This window comes from Coccomyxa subellipsoidea, assembly GCF_000258705.1.
Source record: "Coccomyxa subellipsoidea C-169, whole genome shotgun sequence".
Classification (NCBI taxonomy): domain Eukaryota; kingdom Viridiplantae; phylum Chlorophyta; class Trebouxiophyceae; family Coccomyxaceae; genus Coccomyxa; species Coccomyxa subellipsoidea.
This window is the reverse complement of record NW_005178038.1, coordinates 1,442,853-1,469,658: the sequence shown is the minus strand read 5'-3', so window position 1 is coordinate 1,469,658 and position 26,806 is coordinate 1,442,853. Positions and strand designations below refer to the sequence as shown.

General features: G+C 55.3%; 4 protein-coding genes across 4 annotated transcripts; 2 read left to right on the top strand and 2 right to left on the bottom strand.

The window, feature by feature from the left end:
* Nucleotides 1-25: 25 nt before the first annotated feature.
* COCSUDRAFT_46903 (Bet v1-like protein) lies at nt 26-3,408 on the bottom strand. The gene is made up of 8 exons (XM_005649161.1): nt 3,370-3,408; nt 3,117-3,235; nt 2,730-2,918; nt 2,472-2,604; nt 2,252-2,350; nt 1,976-2,146; nt 1,560-1,823; nt 26-1,395 (listed from the first exon to the last, which is right to left on the bottom strand). The coding sequence occupies exons 3-8, from the start codon at nt 2,870-2,872 to the stop codon at nt 1,090-1,092; spliced, it is 1,116 nt and encodes a 371-aa protein (XP_005649218.1). The 5' UTR covers nt 2,873-2,918; nt 3,117-3,235; nt 3,370-3,408; the 3' UTR covers nt 26-1,089.
* A 301-nt stretch (nt 3,409-3,709) lies between these two features.
* Nucleotides 3,710-4,905, top strand: COCSUDRAFT_22962 (ribosomal protein S1). Its single transcript, XM_005649160.1, has 5 exons — nt 3,710-3,797; nt 3,964-4,069; nt 4,196-4,340; nt 4,459-4,524; nt 4,664-4,905. Exons 2-5 carry the CDS (start codon nt 3,964-3,966, stop codon nt 4,707-4,709), a joined length of 363 nt encoding a protein of 120 aa, XP_005649217.1. The 5' UTR covers nt 3,710-3,797; the 3' UTR covers nt 4,710-4,905.
* A 1,692-nt stretch (nt 4,906-6,597) lies between these two features.
* On the bottom strand, nt 6,598-15,861 carry COCSUDRAFT_46901 (hypothetical protein; the record flags this gene model as incomplete). The annotated part of the gene is made up of 27 exons (XM_005649159.1): nt 6,598-6,829; nt 6,998-7,179; nt 7,487-7,644; nt 7,871-8,020; nt 8,143-8,333; nt 8,456-8,591; nt 8,855-9,113; nt 9,423-9,577; nt 9,719-9,842; nt 9,963-10,096; nt 10,212-10,385; nt 10,681-10,839; nt 11,079-11,310; nt 11,448-11,539; nt 11,653-11,754; nt 11,874-12,053; nt 12,188-12,316; nt 12,465-12,768; nt 13,019-13,168; nt 13,398-13,574; nt 13,791-13,990; nt 14,112-14,204; nt 14,315-14,557; nt 14,877-15,080; nt 15,192-15,265; nt 15,407-15,538; nt 15,849-15,861. The coding sequence occupies 27 exons, from the start codon at nt 15,859-15,861 to the stop codon at nt 6,756-6,758; spliced, it is 4,221 nt and encodes a 1,406-aa protein (XP_005649216.1). The 3' UTR covers nt 6,598-6,755.
* Nucleotides 15,862-16,714: 853 nt separating this feature from the next.
* COCSUDRAFT_62092 (hypothetical protein) lies at nt 16,715-25,942 on the top strand (the record flags this gene model as incomplete). Its single annotated transcript, XM_005649158.1, has 21 exons — nt 16,715-16,843; nt 16,965-17,207; nt 17,316-17,504; nt 17,643-17,736; nt 19,145-19,684; nt 19,779-19,887; nt 20,063-20,231; nt 20,380-20,607; nt 20,873-20,983; nt 21,155-21,293; nt 21,468-21,740; nt 21,897-22,030; nt 22,163-22,215; nt 22,329-22,392; nt 22,494-23,200; nt 23,303-23,477; nt 23,681-23,827; nt 23,933-24,385; nt 24,584-24,734; nt 24,899-25,368; nt 25,814-25,942. 21 exons carry the CDS (start codon nt 16,715-16,717, stop codon nt 25,940-25,942), a joined length of 4,707 nt encoding a protein of 1,568 aa, XP_005649215.1.
* Between the last annotated feature and the right edge of the window lie 864 nt (nt 25,943-26,806).

Sequence of the window (26,806 nt, the reverse complement as noted above, 5' to 3'; positions counted from 1 at the left end):
ATATGGCAAGATGGGCCTCAGGGCAGGTGTTGCAACGAGCTTACAATACGCTGACCTCAGATGCAGCATCCTTCCATTACTCACCACATCGATACAGGAATTGTGGCATAGAGACAACAGGCTGTATTCTATAGGATAGTCAAGGCTGAATTCGGCTGGGACTGGGCCCTGAGCTAGCTGGACCCACACGGAGAACCAAGAAACAGGCAGATCAGTTCCAGACCACACAACTGGAATAGAATGGCTTTTGTGAGAGTCTGGTATGAGGACATCCTAATGCACACCTACAAAACCCCTGGGAGCTGCACTCCCATGTCACAAAACTTGAAACCCTGCCTGTGCGCATCTCAAAATCCTGATGGCGCGCAGGCCCTGCAATGACAGCCCTCAGCACGCCCAGGCCACTAGGCACACACAAGATGCAGGGGTTCAGTCCTAATACACCAAAAATCGGATATATACGAGAAGGGTCCTAGTTCACACCAAAATTTGGCCAAGTATCGGCCGTGCCTTGATCATGAGGCGCTATACAAAAGAGATATCCCTAAGACGTATGTATATGGGAACATCAAAACAGCCTAATACACAGTAAAAACTTTATTCTTTTGGGCCCTATACTCCATGCAAAAAAGAGTTTCCTATACATCTATCACACAATCCTTTGTTCCTTTCAAAAACAAACTCATCCACAAAATTGCACGCTGATATTGGGGCTCAAAATAGAGGGACGCCTCAAGGACCCACCCAGCCAAACTTGCCTTGCCACAAACGCCTGGGTCATTCTCAAAAATTGCCATTTGCGGTCAATGTCAGATTCTCATGCTGGCATCACGAGCAAACTTATAGCACCATAGCATGCAAGGCCACCTGCCGCAATTATCAAAACGCAGATTCGCACTCGCTCTCCCTCTCACACGTAATTAATATGATTGCAAATCCTCACACCCCTTGTCCATGAGCTGAAACCAACTCCACTGCCTGTCAACACGCTCACGGCCATGCATCGTGACGGGGAGGACACCCATCCCCGCCGCAACCCAAAGCCATATCACAGTACCATGCGCCCGCACACCGATCTCCTGTGATCCTTCATAGCATCCGGCCGCGGCTGGTGGAGCGGCCGAGCGCGAAGGCGACCCCGGCAGCAATCACCGCAGCGTTGACTTGCTGCAGCCGCCGGAGGGGCCCCCTCCGCTCACGCTCGCCGCTCCACTGCGGCCGCCGCTCGCGCCGTTGGCCGCCTGAGGGCGAGCTGGGCGCGGTGCTGGGCTCAGAGGACGTCTCGAACGCGCTGTCCAGCAGGGACTCTGTCGACCCCATCGAGGGCGAGCGCGAGGGCGGGGAGGGCGGGTTGGGCACGCCGCTCGCTCCAAAAGCCTCCGGATCATCCTCAAACTGCACACCAAAAGCCTGCTTGTCAGCGCCCCACTTTCTGACATGCCTGTGTGCATGTAATGCAGCTAAACTGCTGTGAGTATGGAAGTGTGTCAGCATGGAAGCACCAATCAGTTCAGGCAAGGCAACAGCGGACTGCCAGGGAGCAGGGACGGAGGGCGCACCGGCGCGATGCGCTTGCGGCGGTCGGCGACGAACTCGCAGACGGCGGGGCCCATCTTCTTGACAAAGCCGCTCATGCCGTGGCGCACGGCGAAGCGCGCCAGGTTCTCAGGGATCTTGAACTGCTCGTGGTGGATGAGCACGGTCTCGCAGGCTGGCCGGCCGCTGCCGTGGGGGCAGGGGATGGTGCGCGAGCGCCACATGGACCAGAACACATCCATCCGCACGATGCCCCTCGCCGGCGGCGCTCGAGGGTGGTCGATGCTCTGCAGCACAAGGACTCAGTAATTCAAGCTCTGCATCTTATATCGTCAAAGCCCTGTGGGAAAGTCCAGACTTTCCCACATTACCGCAGATCTATGCAGAGCACAGGAAGCTCGCATAAGATATTCAAACGATGTAGCGGGTAGTGGCACACCTTGGTGATGCCAAAGAGGCAGCCATCGGGGCCGCGCCACATGCGGCGGCCGATGATGTACTCGCGCTTGGACAGGAAGGAGAATGGGAACGTGCGCACCCAGCGCACCACCTGGCAGCGCTGCCTGCCGTCACCCACCTCCAGGCTCTCGTGCTCCGAGATCATCGTATCCTGCATTTCCAACTCTGTCAGCACCCTCTCCAGTTGAAGACAAGGCAAACCTGCATGCCGACAGGATGCAGATGTGGGGGTATGAAGCAAAAGAGGTGGACTCACCCATTTGGTGCGGGTGTGGTCGTCCAGGTAGAAGTCCATGAACTCTTCCGCAGTGGAGTCTTCTGCCACTGTCACACTCTTGTACTCTGTCTTGCCGTCCTGTTGAGATACATAGACAGCTTCTCAGCATCAAAGCCACTGACAGTCACCCAAACTTTTGATATACAGACAGATACCTTGTCACTTTCACTGGCTTCGGGGCAGCAGTGCAGGCGCTCACCGCAAGGGTCCGGCGCCAGGCTTCATATGTGAAGGTGCCAAAGTCCTTGGTCATCATGTGCTCCCAGGGGCCAGAGCCCGCCGGCACCTCAAGCCTCTCCTTGAAGAATTCCATGTCCTCATCACCCACGTACCTGTGAGCATTTCCCAACTATTAATACAAACCCTCACTGCAACACTAAGTTCAACCTCACATCCCAGCTGTTTAAGCATGTGTGCCTTGTCTGCGTCCCTTGCAATGCAGAATAACGCCACTCACCAGCTGATAGGGTCCGAGGACCCCGATTTCTGCTGGGCATCGCTGCTCTTCTTGTGTCTCAGCTTGCGCAACTTGTGTGCCCTCTTCTGAGGAGGCACATAGTGCCAGCCGGTCCCTGACAGCAGGCCTTGCACTGCCAGCATGAGGGCGTGAAACGTGCCCGGCGAGGTAAAATGATTCCATATTTCCCTGCAGGCAAACGAACAGATATGTGCCAGACAATGTCCCTGCAGGAGGATCTAACAACCACGGCAGACAAACGCCTCTCATCATGCACACGCCCGATGCCAATGCAACGCCAGAGAGCACCCATGATTGATAAAAAAGCAAAGAGAACGTATCCCAGGCTCCCACAAAATCACACCCACTACAGGACGGAAGCTGTACCTGATAATGTAAAAGCCTTGGAAACACAAAGACAGTCGTCGCACGAGCAAGCCAGCCGGACTGTAGAATGACGATGTCGCAAAGGGAGACCCCGTGGCCAACCACTTTGGCCGGGGGAGCTGCACGACAGAGACCCAACCAGCTTCAGCCGTCGTTGCTTGAAAAGACACCGCGTCAACGACTAGGCAAGGCAGGACAGCAATCCAAGCATCAGATGGCCGGCAGCAGCCGGTACAAGCATAAAAGAACGTACGCAGAGTCCCACGACAGCGCCCAGCACCCAGAACGCCAGCGCTCCGACTGCGGTAGAAACGAGTGGATTGGTGCCTTCCAACCAGCTCCCGGCTACGACGTTCAGCCCCATATCTGCGCCCATGCGGCTGCTAGAGTTGCAGTAGTCAATATGTTAGAGGGCAAAGCTTATTACACGTGTTCACTATGAATTGTTGCTCGCGCCCTTTGCGATTGTTGCGAGCCTATCACTGAGATCTCGTTCAGGAGCGAGATAATCTGCCCAAAATGGGCTTTTGGGCAGCCCTGCGACGGCGTTGTCAATCCGCCGCCCACTCAGGCGAAACTTGCAAGAAAGAAGGCAGATCCCTCACTTTGCCTCACTGACAGAAGCGTCAGTGTGAGTCGGGGATTTGCCGAGCATCGATCAACTAACGACAACCAGCCAAGGTGGGTGTTGCCCTTTGTGAGATGTCTGATTCTGCTCAGGAAGGCCTCATATCGTGAGAGCCTCATACGGTTGATTGCATACTGAGTAAAATAATAGTCAAGTCTTAACTGCTTTCAACTGCGCTTTACAGATGCTGTCCTGACTGCTCATGTAATTATTTCGCAGATGTCTGCACTGAAGCCCATCGGTAAGCCCGGCCAGGAGGAGGATGTCCAGGTCCACCGCATTCGCATCACCTTGACTTCACGCAACGTGAAGAACTTGGAAAAGGGTAGGCACCGTTCCTGACGCAGCTACTCTCTGATCACTTATCCCAGGCTGCTTGCTGCTTTCACCATCCCTGCTGGGCTTTCTGTCGCTGGATGCTGGACGCTGACATGGACGCTGTGTGCAACAGTCTGCACCGACCTGATCCGCGGTGCCAAGGACAAGCAGCTGAAGGTGAAGGGTCCCGTGCGCATGCCCACCAAGGTGCTGCACATCACCACCAGGAAGTCGCCCTGTGGAGAGGGTACCAACACATGGGATCGCTTTGAGATGAGGTGCGCAGCAGAGCACCTGGCATTTGGCATTGCAGAGCTTGGGCGCTGGTCTGCACTGCTGTTGGTGTCTGTGATGAGCTGTCAACGCTGGCACCTGAATGTCCCAGTGCTGTTGCAGGATCCACAAGCGCCTGATTGACCTGCACTCTCCCGCTGATGTGGTCAAGCAGATCACCTCGATCAGGTGAGTGATACATGGCGGTTGTCACCAGCTGTCGTACCACTGTGTTTATCGTTTACCGTCCGCCCTTGCAGTGTACTCTTCAATGTGGGGTGTAGCTTTGTAACGCAAATGCTGAGAGGTGCGTGTATGCTTCGTGCAGCATTGAGCCCGGTGTGGAGGTGGAGGTCACAATTGCTGACGTCTGAGTATGGAGCTGACTGGAGGCGTAGTGACAGCCGTGACAGTTCACCTGTGATTATCGGGGACAAACAGTGTCCGATCTGAAAATGTGTGCAGCTCTGCGAATGCCAACGCCAGTCAGTGACTGCCATGCCACTGGAAGTTTCTGCGGTGCGAAGGATTGACTGTAATAATTATCATGTGGTAATTATGTGACATCTCAAAGAAATTTCTGCCTTGCAGCGCATTCATGCCATCTCACAGCCACCATGCGCCTGCAGCAACTGTGACTGGAGTACAGCTGCACTATGCATGCACAAGTTCCAGTGCGGCACAGCGCAGAGCCTACACATCTAAAGTTTGCAAGCAGTGATCACAGTCATGACTGCCAGTGCCAGCATGATGCACCCAGCTTGTTGAAGGAATTCTCATTCTAAATCTGGAGCGCATGTACGTAAGCCACTGAGTTTGCCAATTTTTGCACGAGAGAGAGAAACATATTACATCATTCCAGCACAGTCAGGGCTGATTAGATGTCCACGAAGTGAGGCAGAAGTTGAAAGAGTCCCTTCCTTCACTGCAGCTTCCTCCAGCTTCACCGTGGATCTCTTCTGACACGTCACAACCCCAAGCCTTCTTTGATGAAATTTATGCTGGACAATGCTGCAAGTGTTTTATAGACGGAGTGTTTGTGGTCAGACATTTCTGGTTTGATGAAGGTTTTCCATAAGATGTTTTCTTAAAATTGACATGGGCACCGGACAAGTTCTGTGGTATGCTCCTAATCTAGTTGGTTACGTGCGAATTATACTGTTGTTGTGCGCGCTGTGCACTGGATCTAGTCATCCAGGGTCCACCTTTGCTCTGTTCCTTGTCAACTTCCTCTTGGATTTCGTCGATGGAGTGCTTGCAAGAGCCCTTAAACAGGTGATATACGGTTATCACAATGCAATAATGCATGAATTCAGAATCAGATGCAACGACATAACCATAGATGCTCATCTATGCAGACGTCTGCCTTTGGAGCTTGGCTAGATGTTGCTGTTGACAATACCAGCAGAGCTGTGCTCTATGCTTGGACCCTTCCTGGGCCAGCAGCTGCATTCCCAATAGCCCTGGAGTTCCTGACTTTTGTGGCCACTCACAAGGTGCGCAATTCTCGGCCCGTCTTTGGGACCACTGAGGGGCTTTGAGCATAATGGGATTGGCTCAGATTACACAGTTGCCTTCAAGTGCATACAGAAAGATGCCTTCATCAACAGGGAGGTGGCGCAGCTTGGAAGACTGGATACTTCTGCCAAGCACCGCCTTGGGTCAAGGCTGTAATGAGCAATGGTTTCAAGACACCTCCCGGTATCCTTGCCATCAGTGGGATCATGGGAACACCGCTGTGGCTGTGGTAAGATCCCCACCTTATTAGTACTAACAAGGAGTTCTGCAAAACGCTATACCATCTGCTCAACATCTGCCTATCAACACCTGCCCGCCATCGCACAGGGCAAGGAGTCACCTTTCTGCGAGCTGGATGGCATCTCCATTTCTGGGAGCAGGGCTCATACTAGGGAGACTGCTAGCTTTGAGCGTAGAGCTGTGGGTAATCTTCAGACACCTGAAGAATCTTGTGATTGATGATAATTAAGCTCTTCCTTGTCCTGCCTGAGGTGGGTGTGGGCACTATGTTCAGATCCTGATGATGAGTGTGGGAGCGAACACTGTCGATCGATAAATCATTTTATACTACGTGCTTGATGCTGCTTGCATCTGCACAATTAGTAGAACTTGGTATATCTGGCAATTGCACTCAGGGCATTGTCAAGCCTCTTGAGATGCACTCGCACGAGTGCTTTGCCAAAAGGAATGCATGTGCCTGTCTGGGACATCACCCTTGTGAAACGCCCAGGGCAACCTCTGCAATAGCTCACCATCCCGTTACAGCTTCCTGGACGGCTCATATAATTTGCAACAGGTGGCAACACAAACAAGACGAGTAAGATCGAGTAATAACGGCATAGGCAGAAAGGGAGGAAAGCTGCCTCAAGAGAATAGAGCCTGAAGAGAAACACTTTTATTCGCTAGTCACTGATCTCAAGGTCCTCTTCACCACCAGGCTGGTCATCATCGCTCTCTTGCTCCTCGTCATCCTGACCTGCACACAACGCCATAAGAGACACTTCAGCATATGCCGCACTTGGCGAACACCTCTCCCCCCTTCCTTCAGAGCTCAGTAGAGGCACTCATCGAGGCATTGCCAAGACCCATGACATCTTTGTATGTACAGATGCAGAAAGCATGGCTGGAGTGGCGGTAGGCGCACCCTCTTCAGAGAAGGCGGGCGTGGCTCGGGAGCTGACGGGGTAGCGCGCATCGATGTCCATGTCATCGGCGCTGTCACCCTCGTCCTCGTCAGCGTCGTCGTCCGTCTCCATCGCGTCCAGCTGCCGCCGCAGGTTGCTCTTGCCACGTGGCGCCGCCTTCGCGCTCGTTCTGCCCTTGGCCCTGCACAGTACAAAGGGCTGGCCTTCAGTACCCAACCAATCAGCGCTGCCGCAATAGTTCTGCCAGACGAGTTCACAGAATGGCCCTGATGGTCACTTTAATACATTCCTCCAGCTTGTCTGGGACCCAGCCCAAAACAACCTTCTCAACAGAATGCGCTTCCAAAACTGTGTAGGGGATCGGCGCCTCTTTGAACGACTGCAATTTTCATGGTCTGAACTGGTCGTGAAGGGATCACTCATCGATGCAGGCTCGCAAAGTAAAAGCAGAGGCATGAGTGGAGGGGACGCAGCCGAGCAGGCCTGACCTGCTGACGGGGGGAGTGGAGCGGGCGAGGCTGGGGCTGGCAGAGGCGGGCTCGGATCCCTGGGCCTCCGCCGCTCCCTCCTTCTCGCCGGCCGCCACCGCCGCGCGCAGCTCCTCGATCGGCAGCTGGAATGGCTGCGGCGGGCCCTGCAGCACAGCCTGCGCACACACCCACTCCCCACCTCACACACAGTCAGTATATACGGAATCGCACTGGACCCGGTGAGATCGACGTGCAAGCAGAAGTGTAGGTGACACGCACCTCACCAGACGACACCACAGTGTTGCAGCCCCGCCAGCTACAAAAATGTCAACACGGATCATGCATGCCGTGTAACAGATTTGCAAGGCAAACGGAGGATGTGGATATAGCAGTGGAGCAGACCTGGGGGAAGGGAGGGAAGTGGGAGGGGCGCGAGCGGCCTCCAATGCCGATGGGCTGCCCTGAGACCACGCGGCTGCCCTTGGCCTGGGCCTCCATGCCGCCCTCTGTCAGCTCCACCGGCAGCGCAGGCCGCTGGATGTACTTGTATGCCTGCACAGCCGGCGCACGCATCCCTCAAATTCCCCTCATCACCTCGGATTGCTGCCACCACGTGTGAGCCAAGACATCGCAACAAGAGAGCTGACCGATGGCATTGGGGTGTCGATGGTCACCTGAAGATTGTCCCTGGCGGGAGGCATGCCGGGGCTGTAGATGAGCGCGGCATCCAGGGCGCCCAGTCGCAGGCTGACAGCTGCGACTGTGGGCGGCAGCCATTCCAGCAGCTGCACATCCGCTGCAGCCGGCTGGGCCTCCGTGCCTTCGGCGCCCTCTGCCGCCTGCTGCTTGTGCCCTGCCGCCTTGCCTGTGCCCCCGCAATGGTACATATAATGCAGGCTCATTGCCCAGAATCTACTTGAATCACCATGCCTAGCGCTCCTGTGATCCAAACATCAGAATGACATGCACGGGGGACCCTATTCGGACCTGTGCTGAGGCAGGCGCCCTTGACGGGAGCAGGCTTGCGCTTGAACTGCGTCGACACATACTCGTCATGCAGGCTCGCCTCCAGCTGCCCAAGCGCCGTCCGCAGCTCCACCACAGTTGAAGCTGTTCGCACACGCTGCACCACCCATACCAATTGCATTCACGGCTTGAGTTCTTACAGCAAACATGACATTGCACTCAATATTGAAACTTCCCGTTTGAACTATACTAGGAAAGTAGAGTGGTAGAAAAGGTATGCAGCTGCTGCAGTGTAACACGTAGATTGCATTGTCCGTCTCCAGTTTGACCTTGAAATTTCTGTCCGGGGGCTGCTATTTTGCGCTGCAGCGATTATGGAAATTGACAGCAGACAAAACAGGCGAGAGGGATCGCGCGGACCTGGCGCCAGGCATCAGCGTCCCAGGATTCGGCCATGGCGGGCGGCGGCAGCGCGGCCTGCACGCGGAGCAGATCGCACTTGAGCTTGGCCAGGCGCGGCTGAGACTGCTCCGCGAGCGCGGCCGCCTCCTCGGCCGCCAGAGAAGCCGCAATCGCCGGGTCGGAGGCGCGCACGTGCGCCTGCGTTGGCAGGCTGTACACCCACGCACGATGTTCTGACTCCACTTGCGCGCCCTCAGCCTCAGACAGCGCCGGCATCCTGACACAACAGCAGGAAGCAGCCCTGTCAATCCCACTTTTGTCAACGCAACATCCTGAGACGACCACGAAGCAGCAGTCTCAGCGCCTGTGTGTCATATACCGGGAGTATGAAGGGCAGGCACGCTAGTACAGTGTCGAGGAGAATGGACAGAGGCGGAGACAGCAATGGCCACCAGACCAGGAAGGAGCACTCTTCAGGGCCTCTGTGTAATTAGAATGAAGGGGAGGCAATCTGTTTTTAAATCAAGAACTGAGAGTAGGAGAGATGACAGCGAAAGAGGAGAGATAGCAGGCGCAGGATGCTCACTTGAGGGGCTCTGCAGGCATGCCCTGGAGGATGGAGTCCTTGTGGCGGAGCAGGGAGTTGTAGAGGGCGCCTTCGCGCGCGCCCCTCTTCTCCAGCGCCCCCATCAGCGTCTCCAATGTGTCAGGCTGCCCCAGTATCCTGTAGGTCTGCGTGTCCTGCAAAGCAGAGGAGACATTTGTGACATTCGTGCTCCATAGAGGGAATTCATCATTGAGATTCATGAAAGCGCCATGGTTCCAAAGCATGATCAGATGTTAAACAGAGGCACTGGCGGTGGGCTTGCAATGCATGCACACCTGTAACTCCACAAAGATGCGGCCTGATCCGGCTTCGCTGCCGGCCGCTAGGCGCCAGTACCTGTTATACCGCCTGTCCTGCCCCAGCGGCTCTGTCCGAACTGCATTCGACTCCTCGGCTCTCCTGAGCAGGTTTTGGAAACCATCAAGATACCGCCAATGAGAACTTTTCAGCCCAGATAAACAGTAAAGACATGAGGAAACTGGTAGGGTCAAGCATGAGACAAAAGGAAAGAAGTAGCACCTGATGGTCTCTGCGCGCTGCTGCTGCCGCTGCTTGGCTGCGTTGGCCGCAGAGACTTCATCCTCCATGATGCTGGGGCCAGTGGGCTCCACGCTGCTCTCCACTCGTGCGGCACTCTGGCCGCCAGCCCCTCCCTGTGCACCACTTCACCTCAATCCCCACGACAAAGGTGTTCACAAAGAGCCAATTTTGATCCCTTGCCAGCATGCAAAAAGCATGTGCAAAACTGCAGCTGCCAGGAGTATTGACCTGTGCATTGGTGGCGCTGGCAGCACCGCTGGGGTTGGGTTCGGCGTCTGGGGTAGAGGAGGGCCCGGGCCCCATGCCATTTTGCTGCCTGAAAAGCTCCAGGTTGCGCTGCGCCTCGGCCGCCGCGCGCTTCGCACGCTCCGCCGCCTCAATCTGCCTCTGCCTCTTCTCAGCCTGCAATTTGACCACAACATCACCCTCATCCCATGGCTCGCACGACCCAAAATTTTCAATAAAAAACAGCACCCATTAGAGGATCAAGACGAGCAAAATTTGCTTGCATCACTTGGAATTACACCAACAGCGGTTCAAGTAGTAGATGAGCAAGATGTGCTTGGATGAGCCAAAGGCATGGCTTGACAACAGCAGTGATTCAGGCAGCATGGCAAGATTAAGGTAGTGCAAAATATAGAAGGAGGATGATGAGACGGTGGCATGCCTTGGCCTCGTCCCACATAGACTTGCGGACGCGCTGCGCCTCCTCCAGGCGGCCATCGAGGCAGGTGCGCACAGAAGGGCCATCCAGCGCCAGGTGCATCAGCGCCACTATTGCCGCCATGCGCATCTCCATGCTCAGCTCCCCATACTCGCACGTCTCCAGCGCTGTCACCCAGGGCTCCCCCTGCACCTGCTCATGTACACAAAACTAGCCCGTCACCCATGAACCGTCTATTTTGGCCCTGCAGAGGTCAATCAGTAAGTATTGGAGAACTGAAATGCAAACGGGCAAGTTATTGCAGATAAGGAAGGGTTCACAAAGCCCTACAAAGTCACCCGGGGAGAAAGGGCATGTGGTCTGGTAAGCATGCATATACAAGTGGGAGCTTGGGAATGGCGATCAGTCCAGTCAGCAATGGGAGCACTCACCACATCCTCCTCGGGCTCTTCATCTTCTGAGTCGGAGTCATCGTCGCTCTCGTGGCCATGCGCATTCGCATCCCCCTCCTGCTTGGCAATGGCGTCGGCGGAGGCGCCTGCAGCTTTGTCAGTGCCTTGAGGTTCCTCCTTCACTTCTGCCTTGACCTCGCCTGCCGCATCTGATGCGGCCTCCTTCTTCTCTGTGTCTGCGGATGCTGCTGGTGCTGGCAACCCCGCAAGCCTGCACAACATTGCATGAACAGGTCAGTATTCTTTGGAGGGACTTTGTACACCAGCTGCTCCATGAAACAACTTGAGAAACGAGTCTCAGAAATTGCAAACGGGAGGTCAACACAAAGTGAGTAGAAGGGGACGCACTTCATGTTGTTGACAAGGGAGTTTAAGCCATAGGTGGCCGGAGCAGTCCGTCCAAACACCACATCACGTGACAGGGCAGCCGCCACAGAAGCCTGCGCAGTCAGGAAGACTTGGCATGCATCGGACTTTTGACATGCTGAAAGTAATCATTTGGCGGCATTCCCACAGGGTGTATATGACAGTGTCATTTGGAACAATAGCACACCTCGGGCGTTCTGGACGTCCTCAGGTCTCGCAGGCCCTGCTTCTGAATGCGCTTGGCAATCTCTGTGATGCCCAGCCCGTCCGGGCCAGCCTCAGCCAACACCTGCTCCCAACATCCACTTGTTCTCACCACCTTCAAATTTGTCCAGCTAATTCTGAGACCAATCAGCCTGCGTGAGTCCACAACGCACTTGCATTGCCTAGACAGGATGGGAGGCACACCTGCCAGGCAGCCGCCTTGACAGTGCCGACTGCATAGCGGGGTGGCAGACGCAGCTTGAGATTGCCGGCCTCGTCGGCAACAACGTCCTCGCCCTCCGTGCCCATCTTGGGCCGCGCTTCCTTCCTTGGCTTGGGGCGCTTGCGGCCCAGGCCAGCCGCTATGGCAAACTCCCGCAGCACCTGCCGCAGCAATAAATAATTCAGCGTCCAGCCAGACGTCCTGTTGCTCTTCTCAGTTCAAGGAAGAACCACAGTTCATGTCGATCCTGCGGAGTTAACCATGCAGGGAAGCATGTTGAGAAAAGCATGCTCACCTCCGGCCAGGTCAGCGCGTTGAGGTGGGCCCTCCAGATGTCCACATCAAAGCCCCAGGCCCAGGCCTCCTCCAGCCAGCCAGCGCTCATTGCCACTGCCCGGTCTAGGCCGCTGGACGGTCCACCACCCTATGCCACCAGCCAAACCTTTTCGTTCATGACCTCCACGAGACGCCAACTCCAACCAATGGCGGACCAGGCAACACATCGTGCTGTTTTGATGGCACTGGATGTCAGCGCAAGTCTGTCAGGGACTAAGCAGCAACAGGATTGGCACCTGGGTGGCCCCGCTTGCGTGGGCCTCCTCCATATCGGCCTGCAGCAGGCGCAGCAGGCCCACGTGGATCTCGCCCAGCAGGCGGCTGCGCTCGCCCAGAACCACAGCGGCCAGCAGCTCGTCCACGGTGGCGGGCCACAGGCCCAGCAGCTCCCCAAAGGAGTGCAGGAAGGCCCACACCATTAGCAGCTCGCTGCCCAGTGTGTCCCCCAGCTCAGCAGGGAACGCTGCTGGAAGCTGCAGCGCTGACGGCGGAAATGGCGGCCTCTCCGGCAGCGGCAGCTCTGGGGGCGCCTCTCCCTCCCTGTCAAAGTGCAGCAAACCATCAGTCACCCTTTGCAACACATAGCAGTGATTTGCTGTAGAGGACCTCACCACCAAATATATAGAAGATACATGCCAATGCTGCGCAATCCGCTGGAACTATCCAACGCTATGGGTGCAAGGCCCTAACAAATAGCAAGAAAAGCGGCAATGCAAGTGCAAGGCATGCATATAGTCATGCCTGTGCTATACAGCAGAGTGCACGTCAGGAAAGATAGAAACAAGCGGACCGTGGAAGTGGCAGATGCTGGCGTTGCGAGGCCAAGAGGGATTCCCACTCAATGTCCAGGTCGTCTCTGGGGCCGGCGTTCGCTTCCCGTTGGCGGAGCCTGGTCGCCTGCTTCTCTTGCTGGGCCAGCGCCTTGAGCATTTCCTTCTCCCTGTGCACACATATACAATACAGACTTTGAAGTAATGAGGAAAAGCACATGCAAAAATGCTGCTCAGCCCCAACATGTCTGCACGAAAGGGTGCATATGGACAAATTCTGATCTGTAGAGGATACGCTATGCTAGTCTTGTTTTTTAAGAAGAGCCTCTCAATATTACAGCCAGGTTAGGGTAAGGCCGCCCCTAACTAATTAACAGGGAACACTCTTGCAACACACACCCTGTATTGTCATCCAGCAAGTGCATCCGCTGTTCATCCTCCTGAGCCTCGTGCCTCATGGCCAGCAAAATGCTGAAGGGCGAAGCAAATGCAAACTGCAGGTCGCGGAACTCTGCCAAGCTGGCAGAAGGGCCGGAAGCGCGACGGCTGGCGGCTGCTGGCCGGGCGCCTCCCCCCCTGGCAGGCAGGCAGGAGCGCGCCATCAGGGGGGGGAGCCCTACCACACAGCCTTCACATTTCTCGCTTGCAAAACACCTTGTTCGCTGCATGCCTCGCTACCTTACGACAAGCTCTGGTGCTTCTAGGGAAGGAGTATCTCACAATTGGATGGAAAGATGTCTCTGCAGGGTCAAAACTGGCGGATAAGAGTGCATGGTAGAATGGTGGCCTCACCGTCTGCGACGCTCGACGTTCTCCTTGCGCTCGGCGGCGCGGCGTTCCTTCTCGACGACGTCGCGCATGCGCTTGGCTTCGCGCTCCTGCATCAGCCGCAGCCGCGCGTCCTCTCTGGCCTTCAGGTCGTCCGCCTTGCGGCGCTCCCTCTCCTCGCGGTCCGCCAGCCGCCGCTGCTCCCGCGTCAGCTTGTCCATCTCCTGCAGCGCCGGCTACGACAGATTTTCCACAAGTGCCTCATGAATACACCTCCCGTTGCAGCTGCTGGGAAAAGGACATTAAGTATGAATACGATCGAGCGGGAAAGGCAAATGCGCGCACCTTGTCCCTCTCCCGCATGAGCCGATCGTCCTGCCGCCCCCGGTCCTGGCCCCACCTGTCATTGCGCCAGCCGCCTCCGTACCCGTCTCCAATCTGCATGCAAGAGTGTAGTCCAAGAGGTTAGAGCGTGCAGTATCAAGATAACTAGCCATATAGGGACCAGTTAGAACCATGTGGATCTTTATCTTGGGAGAGGTGGGCACCATGCGAGTCACGTTGAGATCGCCTCCTTCGCCGCCCTCCATCTCGTAGTCATCAATCATGACGCGCTTGCGCTTCTCTCCAGCAATCTCCGCTGGAAGGCTGCCGGGATCCTCCGCTGCTGGGACAGGGTCGAAGAACATCCCCAGTGGGGGACCCTCCTCCCTGTACGGCTGAGGCAGCCTCTCGCGCGCCAGCGAAAGAAGCTCCTGTAACTCCTCCTCGGACGCCACAACTGGCTCCGCCTGCACACACCCAGCACAATGTCAGCTCAAAATGGCAGTCATAATGGCAAGAGTGCCTCATGTTAGCTGCTTGTTCGTTTAGTTGCTCGCAACGACTTGCTCTTCCACTCAAAAGTCTTCACTTTTGTCCTGATGTAGGGGTAGTCACCTGGGCAATGAAACATGGAAGCTGGCGTGGAGCTGCCTGAGGGGCGTTCTCATGAACGGGCTGCGGCCTCATTTGATGGGCGGCAGGGCTTTCTTGGGGCGCTGCTTGGTTCAGGGCCGGGCCGCCAATGTGCGCAGGAGGGCTGGAGCGCGCCAGGCGAGCCTGCTGCACCGCTGCCAGCTGCTGGCCCAGCGGTGTCTGCGCAGGCTGCTGCACCGGCGATGATGCATGTGGGGGCACGGACGGCTTGGGGAGAGCGGCGGGTGTTGATGATGGGTTGGGTGCTGCCGCTGCCTGGGGCACTGCGGCTGCTGCGCTGGCTTGCGCCGCCTGGGCTGCGGTCTTGTCCTTGCGCCTCCGATGGGAGAACCAGATCTGCAGAAACATCAATGCTGGGACATGAATGACTAGTTTACCTGGATCAATAGATTTAGTACAGCCTTTCTGTGCTTGGGAGGGTATAAAGGACATTCAGGAGACACCCACCTGCACTTGATGCGCAGTGAGGCCGATCCTCTCGCCAAGGGCTTTGCGGACCTCATCTGAGGGAAGAGGGTTGACTGCACAGCAGCAGGAACACATCAGGCATATCGCCTCCATTAAGTTCGACTGTGTGTGAGCCACAGGAAATTAATTATTCAATGCATGATGGTCTGAGAACGCCCGGCAACGCATGATTCAGATGAGATTGTGTGGCTCACTGCTGTAGGCAGCTTCAAGCGCTTCCTTCTGAAGAGGAGTCTTCAGCGCCCTGGAAGGCTTAGCTTTGGTCTCCTCAGGCTCTGCAGCTCCATTGACGCCTTGAGCGGCAGGTGAGGGTTCTTGCTCCCCATCTGCACCACCAGTCGCGTTGCTAAGCAGTGTCATTTTCCAATGCTTGCTCACCATCAACCCATCAGCCATACTCAGAAGGCTATTTAGCTGTCAGCCAGTAGATGCATGCAGTTGTCATCTCGAAGCACAGCGTTGTGTTACGCAATCAATCCTGAGAGCAGTCTTCCCTCACCCCAACCGAGATCAGCAAGTTCTACCCTGTGATGCTACCTTTCCTGTCTATAATAGCATACGAGGCAATAAAGACAGCACGGAATTTATTGAGGGAGCGTCAAACCTTCAAGATTACAAACCAGGGTCAGAGCTCACCTGCACCCTCCATATCACATGACTTTCATCCTTGTCTCTATGCAGGGGAGCAGTAGCACCGCTATGGTGCACCAATGAATCCCTCAGTTGTCCTCAGGGCGTGCAAGGAACCTCAAGTTGTATTTCCCCGATAAGACGTTGTGAGCTCCCGGGCGGGTGCCTCTTGCTCTCCGATTGAGCACTTGGCTGTTTCAGAGGATTACGTTTACTGGTGCCAAAAATCCGCAAATTGGTGCAAGTTCTGGAGGCATCGAATGGTTCAACAGCGGGTTGCCCTCATCCCTATTCAGTTCGACGCCGTCCGGGACAGCCCACTCAGCGCAGATCCCCACTTGCCCACAAAGGCTGGCCAAGAAATTTACGTCACGGTTTGGCACGTGATGTCCATAGTCCAGACTCTCGCTTATTGGTGCCTCAGCATTGATGCAGCTGCATTTGGTAATTATTGTATATTTTGACAGTGCCTCACAGGTGCGCGAATGCAGGCGTGCGCGATGTGTTTTCTGACCCGATCATAAAGACATGCCACTCATACTAGCACGTCTTGTGCTTGGACAATGATCTGGCAGTGCTGTGCAGTACTGTAATTATCTAGGTACATCACGATAGTGAAAGCACCCCTTCACATGGACGACAGAGGTGGAGGTCCAGAGGCCAATGCAGCGATCCGAAGACCCAGGCGTGGCAATACAGCCATCGAGGTGCAATTCTCTCCTTTCCAGGTGTTCAGTGATACCCTACATAAGGTTCACAAGTTTCAAATACTCTTGACACATTTCCTCAGAGGAGTCATTGTGGAGTGACAGGTGTTTCAGAGCCTGAAGCTGCACAGGAAGCCTTCCTTTTACATCGTTGGATGTCTGTGGATGTTTGGCCTCGCCAGCATGTTCTTCCTCCCAGCCCCACTACCCATCACGGAAGACGCTATGGCAAGATATGAGGGCAAGCTTGACGAAGCAGCCAACTACAGCAAGCAGACAGCAAATTCCACGCAGGTCCGCATCAAGCTATGACAAGACTGTGCTGACGTGTCCCAATTCAGGATTGGCATGACCCAGTCCTCAGGTACACTGTCCTTGTGCGTCATGCCCAGCAAGATGGAACTTTACTTTGCAGGCATGGTATGAGGCTGCAGAGGAGCTCAGGGAGGCAAAGACATGGTTTTGGCGCTTCACAAAGCAGAAGCCACTGGTGCTGGAGAAGCAGGCAAAGGAGCGAGCTGCATATGCTGTTGTTCGGGAGCATGACCGGCACCTGGATTCTTTGATCTCTGCAGCTAAAGCAGAGCTGGGGCTCTGGTCGGAGCTGGGGATCGGTGAAGGGCGGCAGCTGTTTTGGAGGTCTTTCCAGGCGGGCAAGGTGATCTGATGTTGCCCGCCTTGCACAGTGCACGGGTTTTCATACGGGTGCATAAGCGCTGTAATAGCTGCACCAATGGCAGATCTTTCGACTCCAGCATGACTGCAGGTGTTTGGAAGGAGGCAGACAATCTGGGATACGGCGTTCAACCTCCTCTCGTCCAGTCAGGGAGATCGGAACATTGTCACAGCTTTCGTGCAGCTGATTTGCACGGCGATCGTCAATTTCACCGCTGGCATGCTGTCGTCTGTCTTCATTTTTGTCTTCCAGCTCCCCTGGCTCCTCATGTCATATCAGGTCTGTCCCACCTACTGTGTCCTCATGAAGCTGACCTTTCACATTGCTGCCACTGAAGCATGCAGTTCCAGCAATCATTGTTTCGGCCCCTTCCTGCTGTCTCAGTGCGTTCTCATATGTGAGTTCCTGTTTGTGCAGGCCAGTATTCCTTCCATGGTCGCCTTTTTCGGCCTGGCAATGCTGGGCTGCATCAGTGTCATATTGTCATACCTCCTTGGGCTCTACCTTGCTGGTGCGACAGCAATCTATGCAACTGTCTCGCTCACGCGGCCGCACCGGACACTGGAAGGCGGGCGAGCTCAGGGCGGCGGGGCACTGTCACAGCGGCCACACAATGAGTAGAACCTCCTTAGATATTGCAGCTAGCAAGAGGAATTGATTGTGGAACACAACATGCCAACCTAAATTTGAGGAACATAGCATTTGCCACGGATGTCAAAAATCTGGTGGTGCATTGTATAGTAAATTTAGCAGACCTGCAGCCGGCAGGTATCGCATTTGAATGATCATCATGATGAGTGGTTTTCAATTGAAGCTCCAGGCGGATGTGCCAGCTCAACTGGTTTTGGTGTCTGTGATCTCCAGAAGAGTTTTAGTGTATTCAGAAAGACATCATATTATGAAATTGAATCGGCCACTACGTGCCATACATGTCAATGATGTACTCATTTGAGTCCAAGGTTGAAAGTCCAGTAGAAGTCAGAGGGGGAGGGGACCCTGAAGCCCTATCTGAGATGGACGATTTTGTCACTGGGGCAGATCGAGACAGCTGTATAAGAATTGTAAGAGATATCGGAATTGTGCGCTTTCATTCAATACTCGTTTCATACGAACGGAGAAAATGCGTTCTGAGGAAGGAGCGAAGATGATGGGATGGGCGGCCAGTGGGGCTCGATCGACAATTTTGTGACCTCGTCACGACATGCATCGTCATTTCGTTAACACTTGGACTTCTAGTGTTGCAACAAAATCCCAGGAAGGGTAATTGAGTCCGTTTGCTTCCTGTAATATCTCTCCATGCCACGGAGGTCGGATTGGGTTTCCCCTTCCTGCCGCTCGATCTGGATTTTTTGATACCGACAGGTACTTGGATGACCCCTAAATTGAGATGATCGGCGATACGAATGGATCGTGCAATTGTAACAAGCGCTCTTCAACTCAGTGCATGTCTCTGCTATGTCCTTGTTTTCTGAAAGGTACAATCTGCTTGCTGGCTCACAGAACGTTTACAGTGCCAAAATATACGTTCTTGGAAGGAAGTACATGCAGATGTCTGGAATACCCGATAGAACTTTTGCTAGCTTTCCTTACTAGGTGTTGCATTTGTAGCTAGTCTGACTCACCTGGATACAATGGCTGTGTGGTTCCTGCAGGAAGATTCTGCAGTCCCCTCTGTCGCTGTGTGTGCCAGTGTAGCAACTCCAGCAGCATGGGTGCGTTCCTTGCCCCTTTCGGCATTGGAATAGGGTGCCAAGCGTTTCTTCAAGCACGCCAATTAGAGGCAGCCAAGGGGAGCTCAAGCTCAGCCAACAGCGCTCAGCCTGAAGTTGAGCATCAACACGCGCTCACCTCCGTCCTCGACAGCCAGGTGATTGGACTTCCGAGCCATCCAAGTGGGCCACCTTGGATCCGGCATGCAGGCGCAGAGGCAGGAGGGAGCAGCGGGTTGACAGCCCCATCCACTCAGGAAGATGTGACACAAGGAAATGCGAACAGCTTGGAGGAAGTTTTGCAGATCGCTTCTACATGGCAGGGATCGCCAAGGGCTGAGCATGAGTGGGCAGCGCACATCTTGGCAAATGGCCAGAGTGGGGCTGTGTCGGCCCCTGCCCGGGCAGCCTTGTGTGGGCTGAGCCCTGAGGTGGCCAGCTTCTACCTCAGCCTCTGCTGCATACAGCGGCTGGCCAGCGTGGAGGACATGCAGGAACAGCATGGCACTCCAGCGCACACAACAGGGGAGGCCCTTGCAGACGTCACCTTGCGGGTCCTGCACGAGCACGATTCCGACCTCGACAGCATGGAACTAGCGCGCATGACCGAGGCTCCTCGTCCGGCGCTCAAGGTTGAGGCTCCTCTCCCGCCCCCCCAGCCAATGATCGATGGCCCTCTGGACGACAGCTGGACAAGCGCCGCCCTCCCATCGGCTCCTGCAGCAGAAGCTGCTGCGCAGAAGAAGAGAGGTCAGCCCACACACTTCCTGTTGCATGTCATCTTATCTTAGCATGCGACAACATCTGGAAATTCCACGGCTGAGAACGCACATGTGAGGTGCAGGGCGGCGGGCAAGGATCCTGCAGGACGGCAGCCTGACCATGATCCTGTACGGTGCTGACGAGGCGCTGAAGTGGCAGATGCGTGTCGCCAGCTTCCTCCAGGCTGCACGGTGTGACCCACTCAGCCTGCCTAAAATGAAAGTATTGTATCCTTCCATGTCCTGAACGTGATACTGAGAAAATGGAGACCTGAGGAAGGTACAATGACCAAGTCCAGGTCAAGCGAGTGCAATGCTCACTATTTATGAAAGGATGCCTCACTCCAAACTTGACATGTGCATGCAGGGGAGTCCTAGGGGATCGGCGTCGCGTTTCTGGTCAGTGGGCAGGGTCCGTGCTTGACAGCGTGATGGGAGTTTTCCTGACACAGAACGTGTCTGACGCGCTCTCATCGAAGGCATGGATGACTCTGGCAGCCACTTTCCCCCTTGCTGCTGCTGACAACCAGCACCGGGTAATGCTGGTTCCTGACTTGCCAGTAGCATGCCCAAGGATACACCTCTGAGGCATGTTACTCCACAAAACCTCCCTGAAAGAAATACATGAAAGCCGCTATGTACAGTCATAGTGCTGGTGCAATGAATGAATCTGGTGTCATGCAGGAAGCCGGGGGGATATTGGAGGCAGGAGATGCTGCGAATGGTCTTGCCGGGTTGGGGCGCTGCAGCGGTGAGATGGAGTGTAAGCAGGGATCGGAGTTGTCCAGTCTGGCAGTGCCCCAACAGGAGCTGCCCGCCAGCGCAGCAGATGTTGCCCCGCACGGTCAGCGCTGCAGGGACACAGCAGACAGCATTGACTGGGAAGCTGTGCGCGCAGCTGAGACGCATGAGGTGCCAGCCAGCTTCCTTGGCCTATTCACCTCTTCGTCACCAATCCAAGTTCATTGTTTTGTGTGGACTCAAGCAGCTGTGCGTTGCAGGTAGCTGAAGCCATCAAGTGTCGTGGCATGCACAACAAACTGGCAGCTCGCCTCCAGGTGACTATTTGATACGTTCTTAATATCAGGAAAAGCTGTATTTTTGTTGCGTGACATGACTCCATTCAATCACGCGTAAAATACAGTATCCTCAGGTTGTATTTGTCTGTGTACGACAGAACCTTCTCAAACAGATATCCATGGTCGGCCCGGGGTTGGGGACGGTGTGCAAAAATGAGGGAGGAGAGAAGGAGCACTCAGCAGAGGTCTCAAAAGCCTTGCCTGGCTCGGTAGGGCCACTGCTTTCTTTTAGGGATACCCCTTGTCAGAACGCCTCCGCACCTTTGCTTCCAAGCAGGCACTTGTCATGATGTTCATGCCATATGTTCATGCTGGACTGTGAAGGCCTGCAGTCCACATATCGGTCATGGCATGCTCATGGCGCATGCAATGTTGTGCAGGAGCAGCCCTCAAAGCGGCAGCGCACAGAGGCAGCTGTACAAGAGCAGGAGTCTCCAGACAGGTGCCCTACTGCAGGCATGCCAGGCAGCCTGGAAGAGTCTCGCCCACCGGGTGACGGTACTGCAGTGGTGGAGGAAGGTGCAGCCAGCATAGGCCATCGAAGTACAGATAGCGAGACAGTCAATATTTCATCTGGTGCAGGAGGGAAGCATGCTGACTCAGCACTGCCAAATCAGCTGCATGTGGAATCCTTAACGAAAGAAAATGCGCCCTCTGGGCATCTTGCAAAGGATGATTGGGCTGTAGCTGCAGCGGGCATGGAGTTCCAGTGCCATGAGATCCTGGAAGGCATTGCAATGGAGGCTGCCAAGAAGGAGTCGCCAAATGCATGGGAGGCGCTAGGGGCGGATCCGCCTCTAGAGGCAGAACCAACGGCCGGCTTTCCAGCCAGCATGCCAGGCATGGAATCCATGGCAGCCGAGGAGGAGGGAGCAGAGATGGAGGGCGCAGTCCATCCCACGACGCTGGAGTGGCTGAGGGATGTGGCAGAGGATGATGCACGGCAGTACCTCATGGGTGTCATGGGTGCGTCTTGGGCCTTCCCTTAAGCTCCACTTGCCTCTGACCATTAGGTGTGAAATCCTAGAGTCTTCAGTCACGAGCATGCCTCTGCATCCTTGCCACTGCAGGGAGTGGGATATGAAACGTAAGAAGAATGATGGTTGGATGCATGGCTTGCAGGGCTGGGCAGGAAGAGCGTGGCATGCGTGATGCTGCTGGCCTTATGCAAGCATGACTTCCCAGTGGACACCAATGTTGGCAGGATCTGCGCGCGGCTTGGCTGGATCCCACTAGATGCCGAGGAGGCCCTTGAGGTTGTCTTCCCATCTGTGTTTTAGGGGATTCCCTTCAAGTGCTGAGTGATATGTGGGTCCTGACAACGATGGGGTGGCTACATGCAGCCAAGCAGTAGTCAGGACAGTGATTTGTGGTGTGCTTGCGCGCAGGACCTCGACAGATATGCACCAGAGCCAGAGGTTCACAAATACCTGCACTCCAGGTGAGCTTCGGTATCCACACAATATTGTCACCAAAATGGGTGTACTCTACATCAGGATCTTTGACATCACCAGGCATGTCACGCCCGACTCATGCAGCAATGTTTGTGTGCAGGCTCATGCATTTTGACACGGAGACTCTGTACGAGCTGCACTACCAGATGATCACCTTGGGCAAGGTGGGTTGTCTCTGATCCATTGACAAAATGCCGCAGGATGCAAAGCTGCTGCTCTGCTCGTTGCAATTCATGAGCACAGATATGGCTGTTTTTGCAAGCAGGTGTTCTGCAGCAAAAAGGACCCCAACTGCAGAGCCTGCCCGCTACGGCCACAGTGTGAGTATGCCAAGGCAAACGGACGCCACCTCAAGGAAAAGCCCCCTGCGTCGGAAGGGCCCAAATCAGAGGCCAGCCCAGCCCACAATCAGCCCGCCACCTCTGAAGCCGCGGCGCCCCCAGTGCATGAGCCATGCAAAGAGGTCCCAAAGTCAGACCTTGTGGAGCCCCACAGTGACAGGATGCAGGAGGGTGCATGTGGCCAGCCAGTGGGGACAGGGACTGCAGAGCCTGGTAAGCAGGAGAACGCAGATAAGGGCAATTCTGAGGCAGCAGACCTCCATGAGATGCCTTGCACACCAAGGGCTGACAGCTCTGCATCAGCTGGAGGCGCCAGCCGTGAGTGTCAAGGGGCTCTGAACGGCGAAGCTGCAGCTCCCACCACACCCACCAAGAGCACAGAAGGAGGCACAAGGCCTCTTGCTGCCGGCAATGACATAATTGAAGCACAGGGAGCATCTAATCACAAGGCTGCATGCGAGGCCGAGGCTGCATTGCCGGACATTGAGGACCTTGAGAAAGCCTCCATTCCCAGCAAGGCACCCAGATCACAGGGCCAGGAGCTGTCACGCATTCTCGCTCTGGGAGAGGACTGCGGAGTCACAGGGGACATGGACCAGGACACAGTCCCCTCTGCTTCTGTGAACCCGAGGTGTGCCTCATCTTCGGAGATCACCTGGGCTTTTTCTGTATCCGGTCACTGTGTATACTCGTGAAAAACTGTGAAGATTGCTGGGTATCATTTCTGCGGCAGGCTACTGGAGGCGGCTGCAGCAGTGCTGGACATCATACCTGGGGGCCATGCCAGCGGTGTGGAAGACATTGTGACCCTGTTGCAGCGCTACGATGCGAAGGCTGTCCGCCGCCGCTTCAAGGAGTTGTCTGTGGTCGTGCATCCCGACAAATGCACACTTGTGGGAGCCCGGCAGGTACATATCGTTCAACCGCCGAATCAAACCATGGAGGGACTGTCAAGCTGTGCTGCCCGCCACTGCAATGTGGTGTGCCCTGAGCTGTTCTGATGCATGACAAAATGGCAAGTCCCAAAAGAGCCCACGTCGATCAAGCCACTGCAATTACATAAGAATATGTTGATGCACTAAGGACCATTACTGAGTGGCTTATGTGGCAGGCGTTTGATCACTTGCGGCGGGCACAAGAGGTGCTGATAAGGCATGTCAGCCCGCAGCACAATTCCAACGGTGGAGGCCAAGAGGATGCGGCACCTGGCTCTGTTTCTGCAGGGGACCCCAGGGGAGGGCAATATGTGCTGCTGCAGGTGAAGCCTACAATTTTCACCCTGTATCGCTGCATTACCCGCCCAGAACGCTGTGAGTCTGCTCTGTGCTGCTTGCAAGACTTTTACGCAGGACTTGTTGCGCAGGGTCATGAGATCCCGGCTGCCTTTTACGGTCTGCTCAGTCCTGCAGTGACTGCGCATCACACCTCAGAAGACCTGCCGCTGCTGCTTGTGCCCTTGCCGGCAACAACATGCCCTCCTGACAGAACCAGCGGCAAGGTCGACAGAAGCGTGACCATGGCTCTGTTCAATTCACTCCTGCAGCCGCGCATCACAGACACTGGTGCTGCCCCAGCAGACTCACCTGGCCAGCTGCCTGGCGAGGACCCCAAGCCTGGCCAGGGACCTGCCCTTGAGATGGCTGAGGAAGGTGCGGCACGGGCGCCTAGCAAGGATGAGTCAGCAGCCCGGCAGCCGGGGTACGCAGTGCTGGTTCCCTGCCGCACTGCGATGCGCGGCCGGTTCCCCCTCAATGGCACCTACTTCCAGGTCAATGAGGTGTTCCTGGATGAGACCTCCCTGCGCAGCCCCATCCAGGTCCACTCCTGCCCCCCCCTTTTGTCATCGGTTGTCCTTCACACTATGCAGAAGCTGCCTTCCTTGGGATGCTGGGGATGCGCCATCCTGCAAGTCAGCATAGGAGGCCATTAAAAATGCATATATGCAAGTGCAGGTACTGTATTGAGCTACTGAGTTGGCATTTGAGTTGGCAGAGGATGGCAGCTGTGTGTCCAGGTGGCGGATGAGGTGGTGGGCGCGTGGGTGCGCCGGCCGGTGTACTTTGGCACGTCGGTGGCGGCCGTCTGCCGGGGCATGGGCCAGTCGGAAGTCACACGCTTCTTCTTGGACGGCCTCCTCTGCGTCCGCGCCTTTGACCCCATCACAAGTGAGCACCTGCACGTTTTACTCTCCGATATGTTCTGCAAAAAAATTGTCGATTTGTTGTCCTTGTTGCCATTGCCGCATGGACTGCAGAAGGAAAAAGAGGCCTGAAATGTAAATTTTCATCGTGGCGATGAGGCAACAGATTGACTGCAATGCGCATCGCAGGGTTTCCACGGCCGCTGCCGGATTGGACCCTGCCGGGCAAGCAGCCCAAGCCGCCCGCCACGCCGCCCGCTGCAGACAGAGCGAAGGGCAAACAGCGCGGCAAAGGCCCTGACCAGCCATCTGTGCTAGCGCTCGGAGCTGCTATTAATAGGGCTGCGCCAGCTGGGGCCGGCGGCCCCTCACAGGCGCTCGTTGTGGTGGGCTCTGCGGCGGCTGCTACCCTTGCTCCTGGTCAGAGGGTCAAGCGCAAGTACACACGCCGAGTGGGTGCCACGGTTGCGCTGAAGGGCGGCGTAGCAAAGCCAGAGCCTGCAGGGAGGATTGTGCACGCTGCGCTCCTCGATGCGGGGCAGGCGCAACCGGCCACCCAGCCAGCGGCGGCACAGGCGCCAGGCAGCTCAAGCAAGGACAGTGGAGACGGCTCAGCAGCACAGCCAGCGTGCGATAGCGTGCCGGTCGTGCCTGTGCAGGTGGGTGGCTCATTTCTGCAGCTCTTTGAAATGCACACTACGCCTGAATCTACATGGCAGAGCTAGGGTGTCGGCCAGCACGATACTCGTTGCTGTAGAGATGCATGTACGCCGCAGTGGCTTGAGACAGATTACTTAATCATCACCAACTTTCTTCGACTAAGGATACCTCATCGATGTGATCAAGGCAGAAAGGAATATTTCAGGAGAATGTTCATCCCGTGCAGAGCCAAGCACCCGAATGCCGGACACCCAAGCTGCCTGAACTGAAGCAACCTGAGCGCTGCGGACACTGCCTCAATTGCCTCATCCCTGGGCGCCATTTGGCCTGCATCGTGCCCTGACGACTGAGGCTACCGCGTCTTCCTAGGCTGGTGTGCTTAAGGAGGTGAGTAGTGGCGTGCTGCTGTGAAGCATAGCAGGTTTGAGAGGGTGTCAGCTGCAGGTGGAGGTGCAGGTTGCAGAAGTGGGGCCGAGGGGGCCCACTCGAGCAGCCGCCGCCAGAGCAGCGGCCGCAATCACGGCCACATTTGATGCCTATAGGCGGCCGCCAAAGAAAGTCAATTTTTCCTGAGTTGACATTTAATGGTTCCCACCAGGCGATGGAATGCAGACCCAGCAGCTCTGAAACATGAGCTCATGTATTGATAGATGAGAATGCAAGTTGAAAGGTGGGACAGTATGTGTATATGTGTGCATGCGGTTGACATTGGCAGTCAAGATTCACTTTATACAGTATATAGTGATTGGAAAGGTTTTGTCCCTGTTGGTTTTTTACAAGAATTGCCGAGAGTGACAAAACTGCTTGTGATTAATTATGCAGCTAGTGCATTCATGGTTTTTCCTGCTTGATTATATAGTAGCTTAAGGTGTGCTGTATATATACTTACTGACACACTGAAATTTTGCTACAAGCTTGTTGTGTAATAATGCAGCCAAACAGAAATTATATGTATCGCGCAGATTGTACTCAAGAGGTGGCAACCACTGTCATTTGGCGCTTCAATGCTCACTGCACTCATCTGGTGCAAAGCCTGGCGAGAGTCCTGCTTCAGCACAGGCCGCATTTGTAAATCAGATGTGCAGATTCGTGCAAAGCACGGGCTGCATGATGCTCCTCTGTCGGACAAGCCTATGTTCTCTGAGTTGCTACAGCAGGTGCTCCCCGTCTTTCTTGCCTCTATCACACCCGCCTGCTCAGTGATACCCTTGTGCAAATGCTTTCCATCACATCGGCCACCCTCTGCCCCATTGGCCCTCGCATGCTGCAGGGCAGCGGACAAGAAGAGAGAACTGGTTGTAGTTGAAGTGTAACAAGCCATCAGCTATTCCACCCCATTCTCTCTGTTCTCCAGTTGTCGAGCATCGCAAAACTGTAGGACAAGCACCGTAGGCGTCACCATATTTCAAGCAGTAAATATCCAGCCCATCAGTATAG

What these genes read in the sequence shown, in the direction of transcription:
- COCSUDRAFT_46903 (XM_005649161.1), bottom strand. Translation starts at nt 2,872, where the DNA reads ATGCTGGCAGTGCAAGGCCTGCTGTCAGGGACCGGCTGGCACTATGTG. An exon ending in CCTGGCGCCGGACCCTTGCG is followed by an intron (nt 2,351 to 2,471) that starts GTGAGCGCCTGC and finishes GTATCTCAACAG; the next exon opens with GACGGCAAGACAGAGTACAA. An exon ending in GCCTCTTTGGCATCACCAAG is followed by an intron (nt 1,824 to 1,975) that starts GTGTGCCACTAC and finishes CTTGTGCTGCAG; the next exon opens with AGCATCGACCACCCTCGAGC.
- COCSUDRAFT_22962 (XM_005649160.1), top strand. Translation starts at nt 3,964, where the DNA reads ATGTCTGCACTGAAGCCCATCGGTAAGCCCGGCCAGGAGGAGGATGTC. An exon ending in CGTGAAGAACTTGGAAAAGG is followed by an intron (nt 4,070 to 4,195) that starts GTAGGCACCGTT and finishes TGTGTGCAACAG; the next exon opens with TCTGCACCGACCTGATCCGC. An exon ending in TGGGATCGCTTTGAGATGAG is followed by an intron (nt 4,341 to 4,458) that starts GTGCGCAGCAGA and finishes GTGCTGTTGCAG; the next exon opens with GATCCACAAGCGCCTGATTG.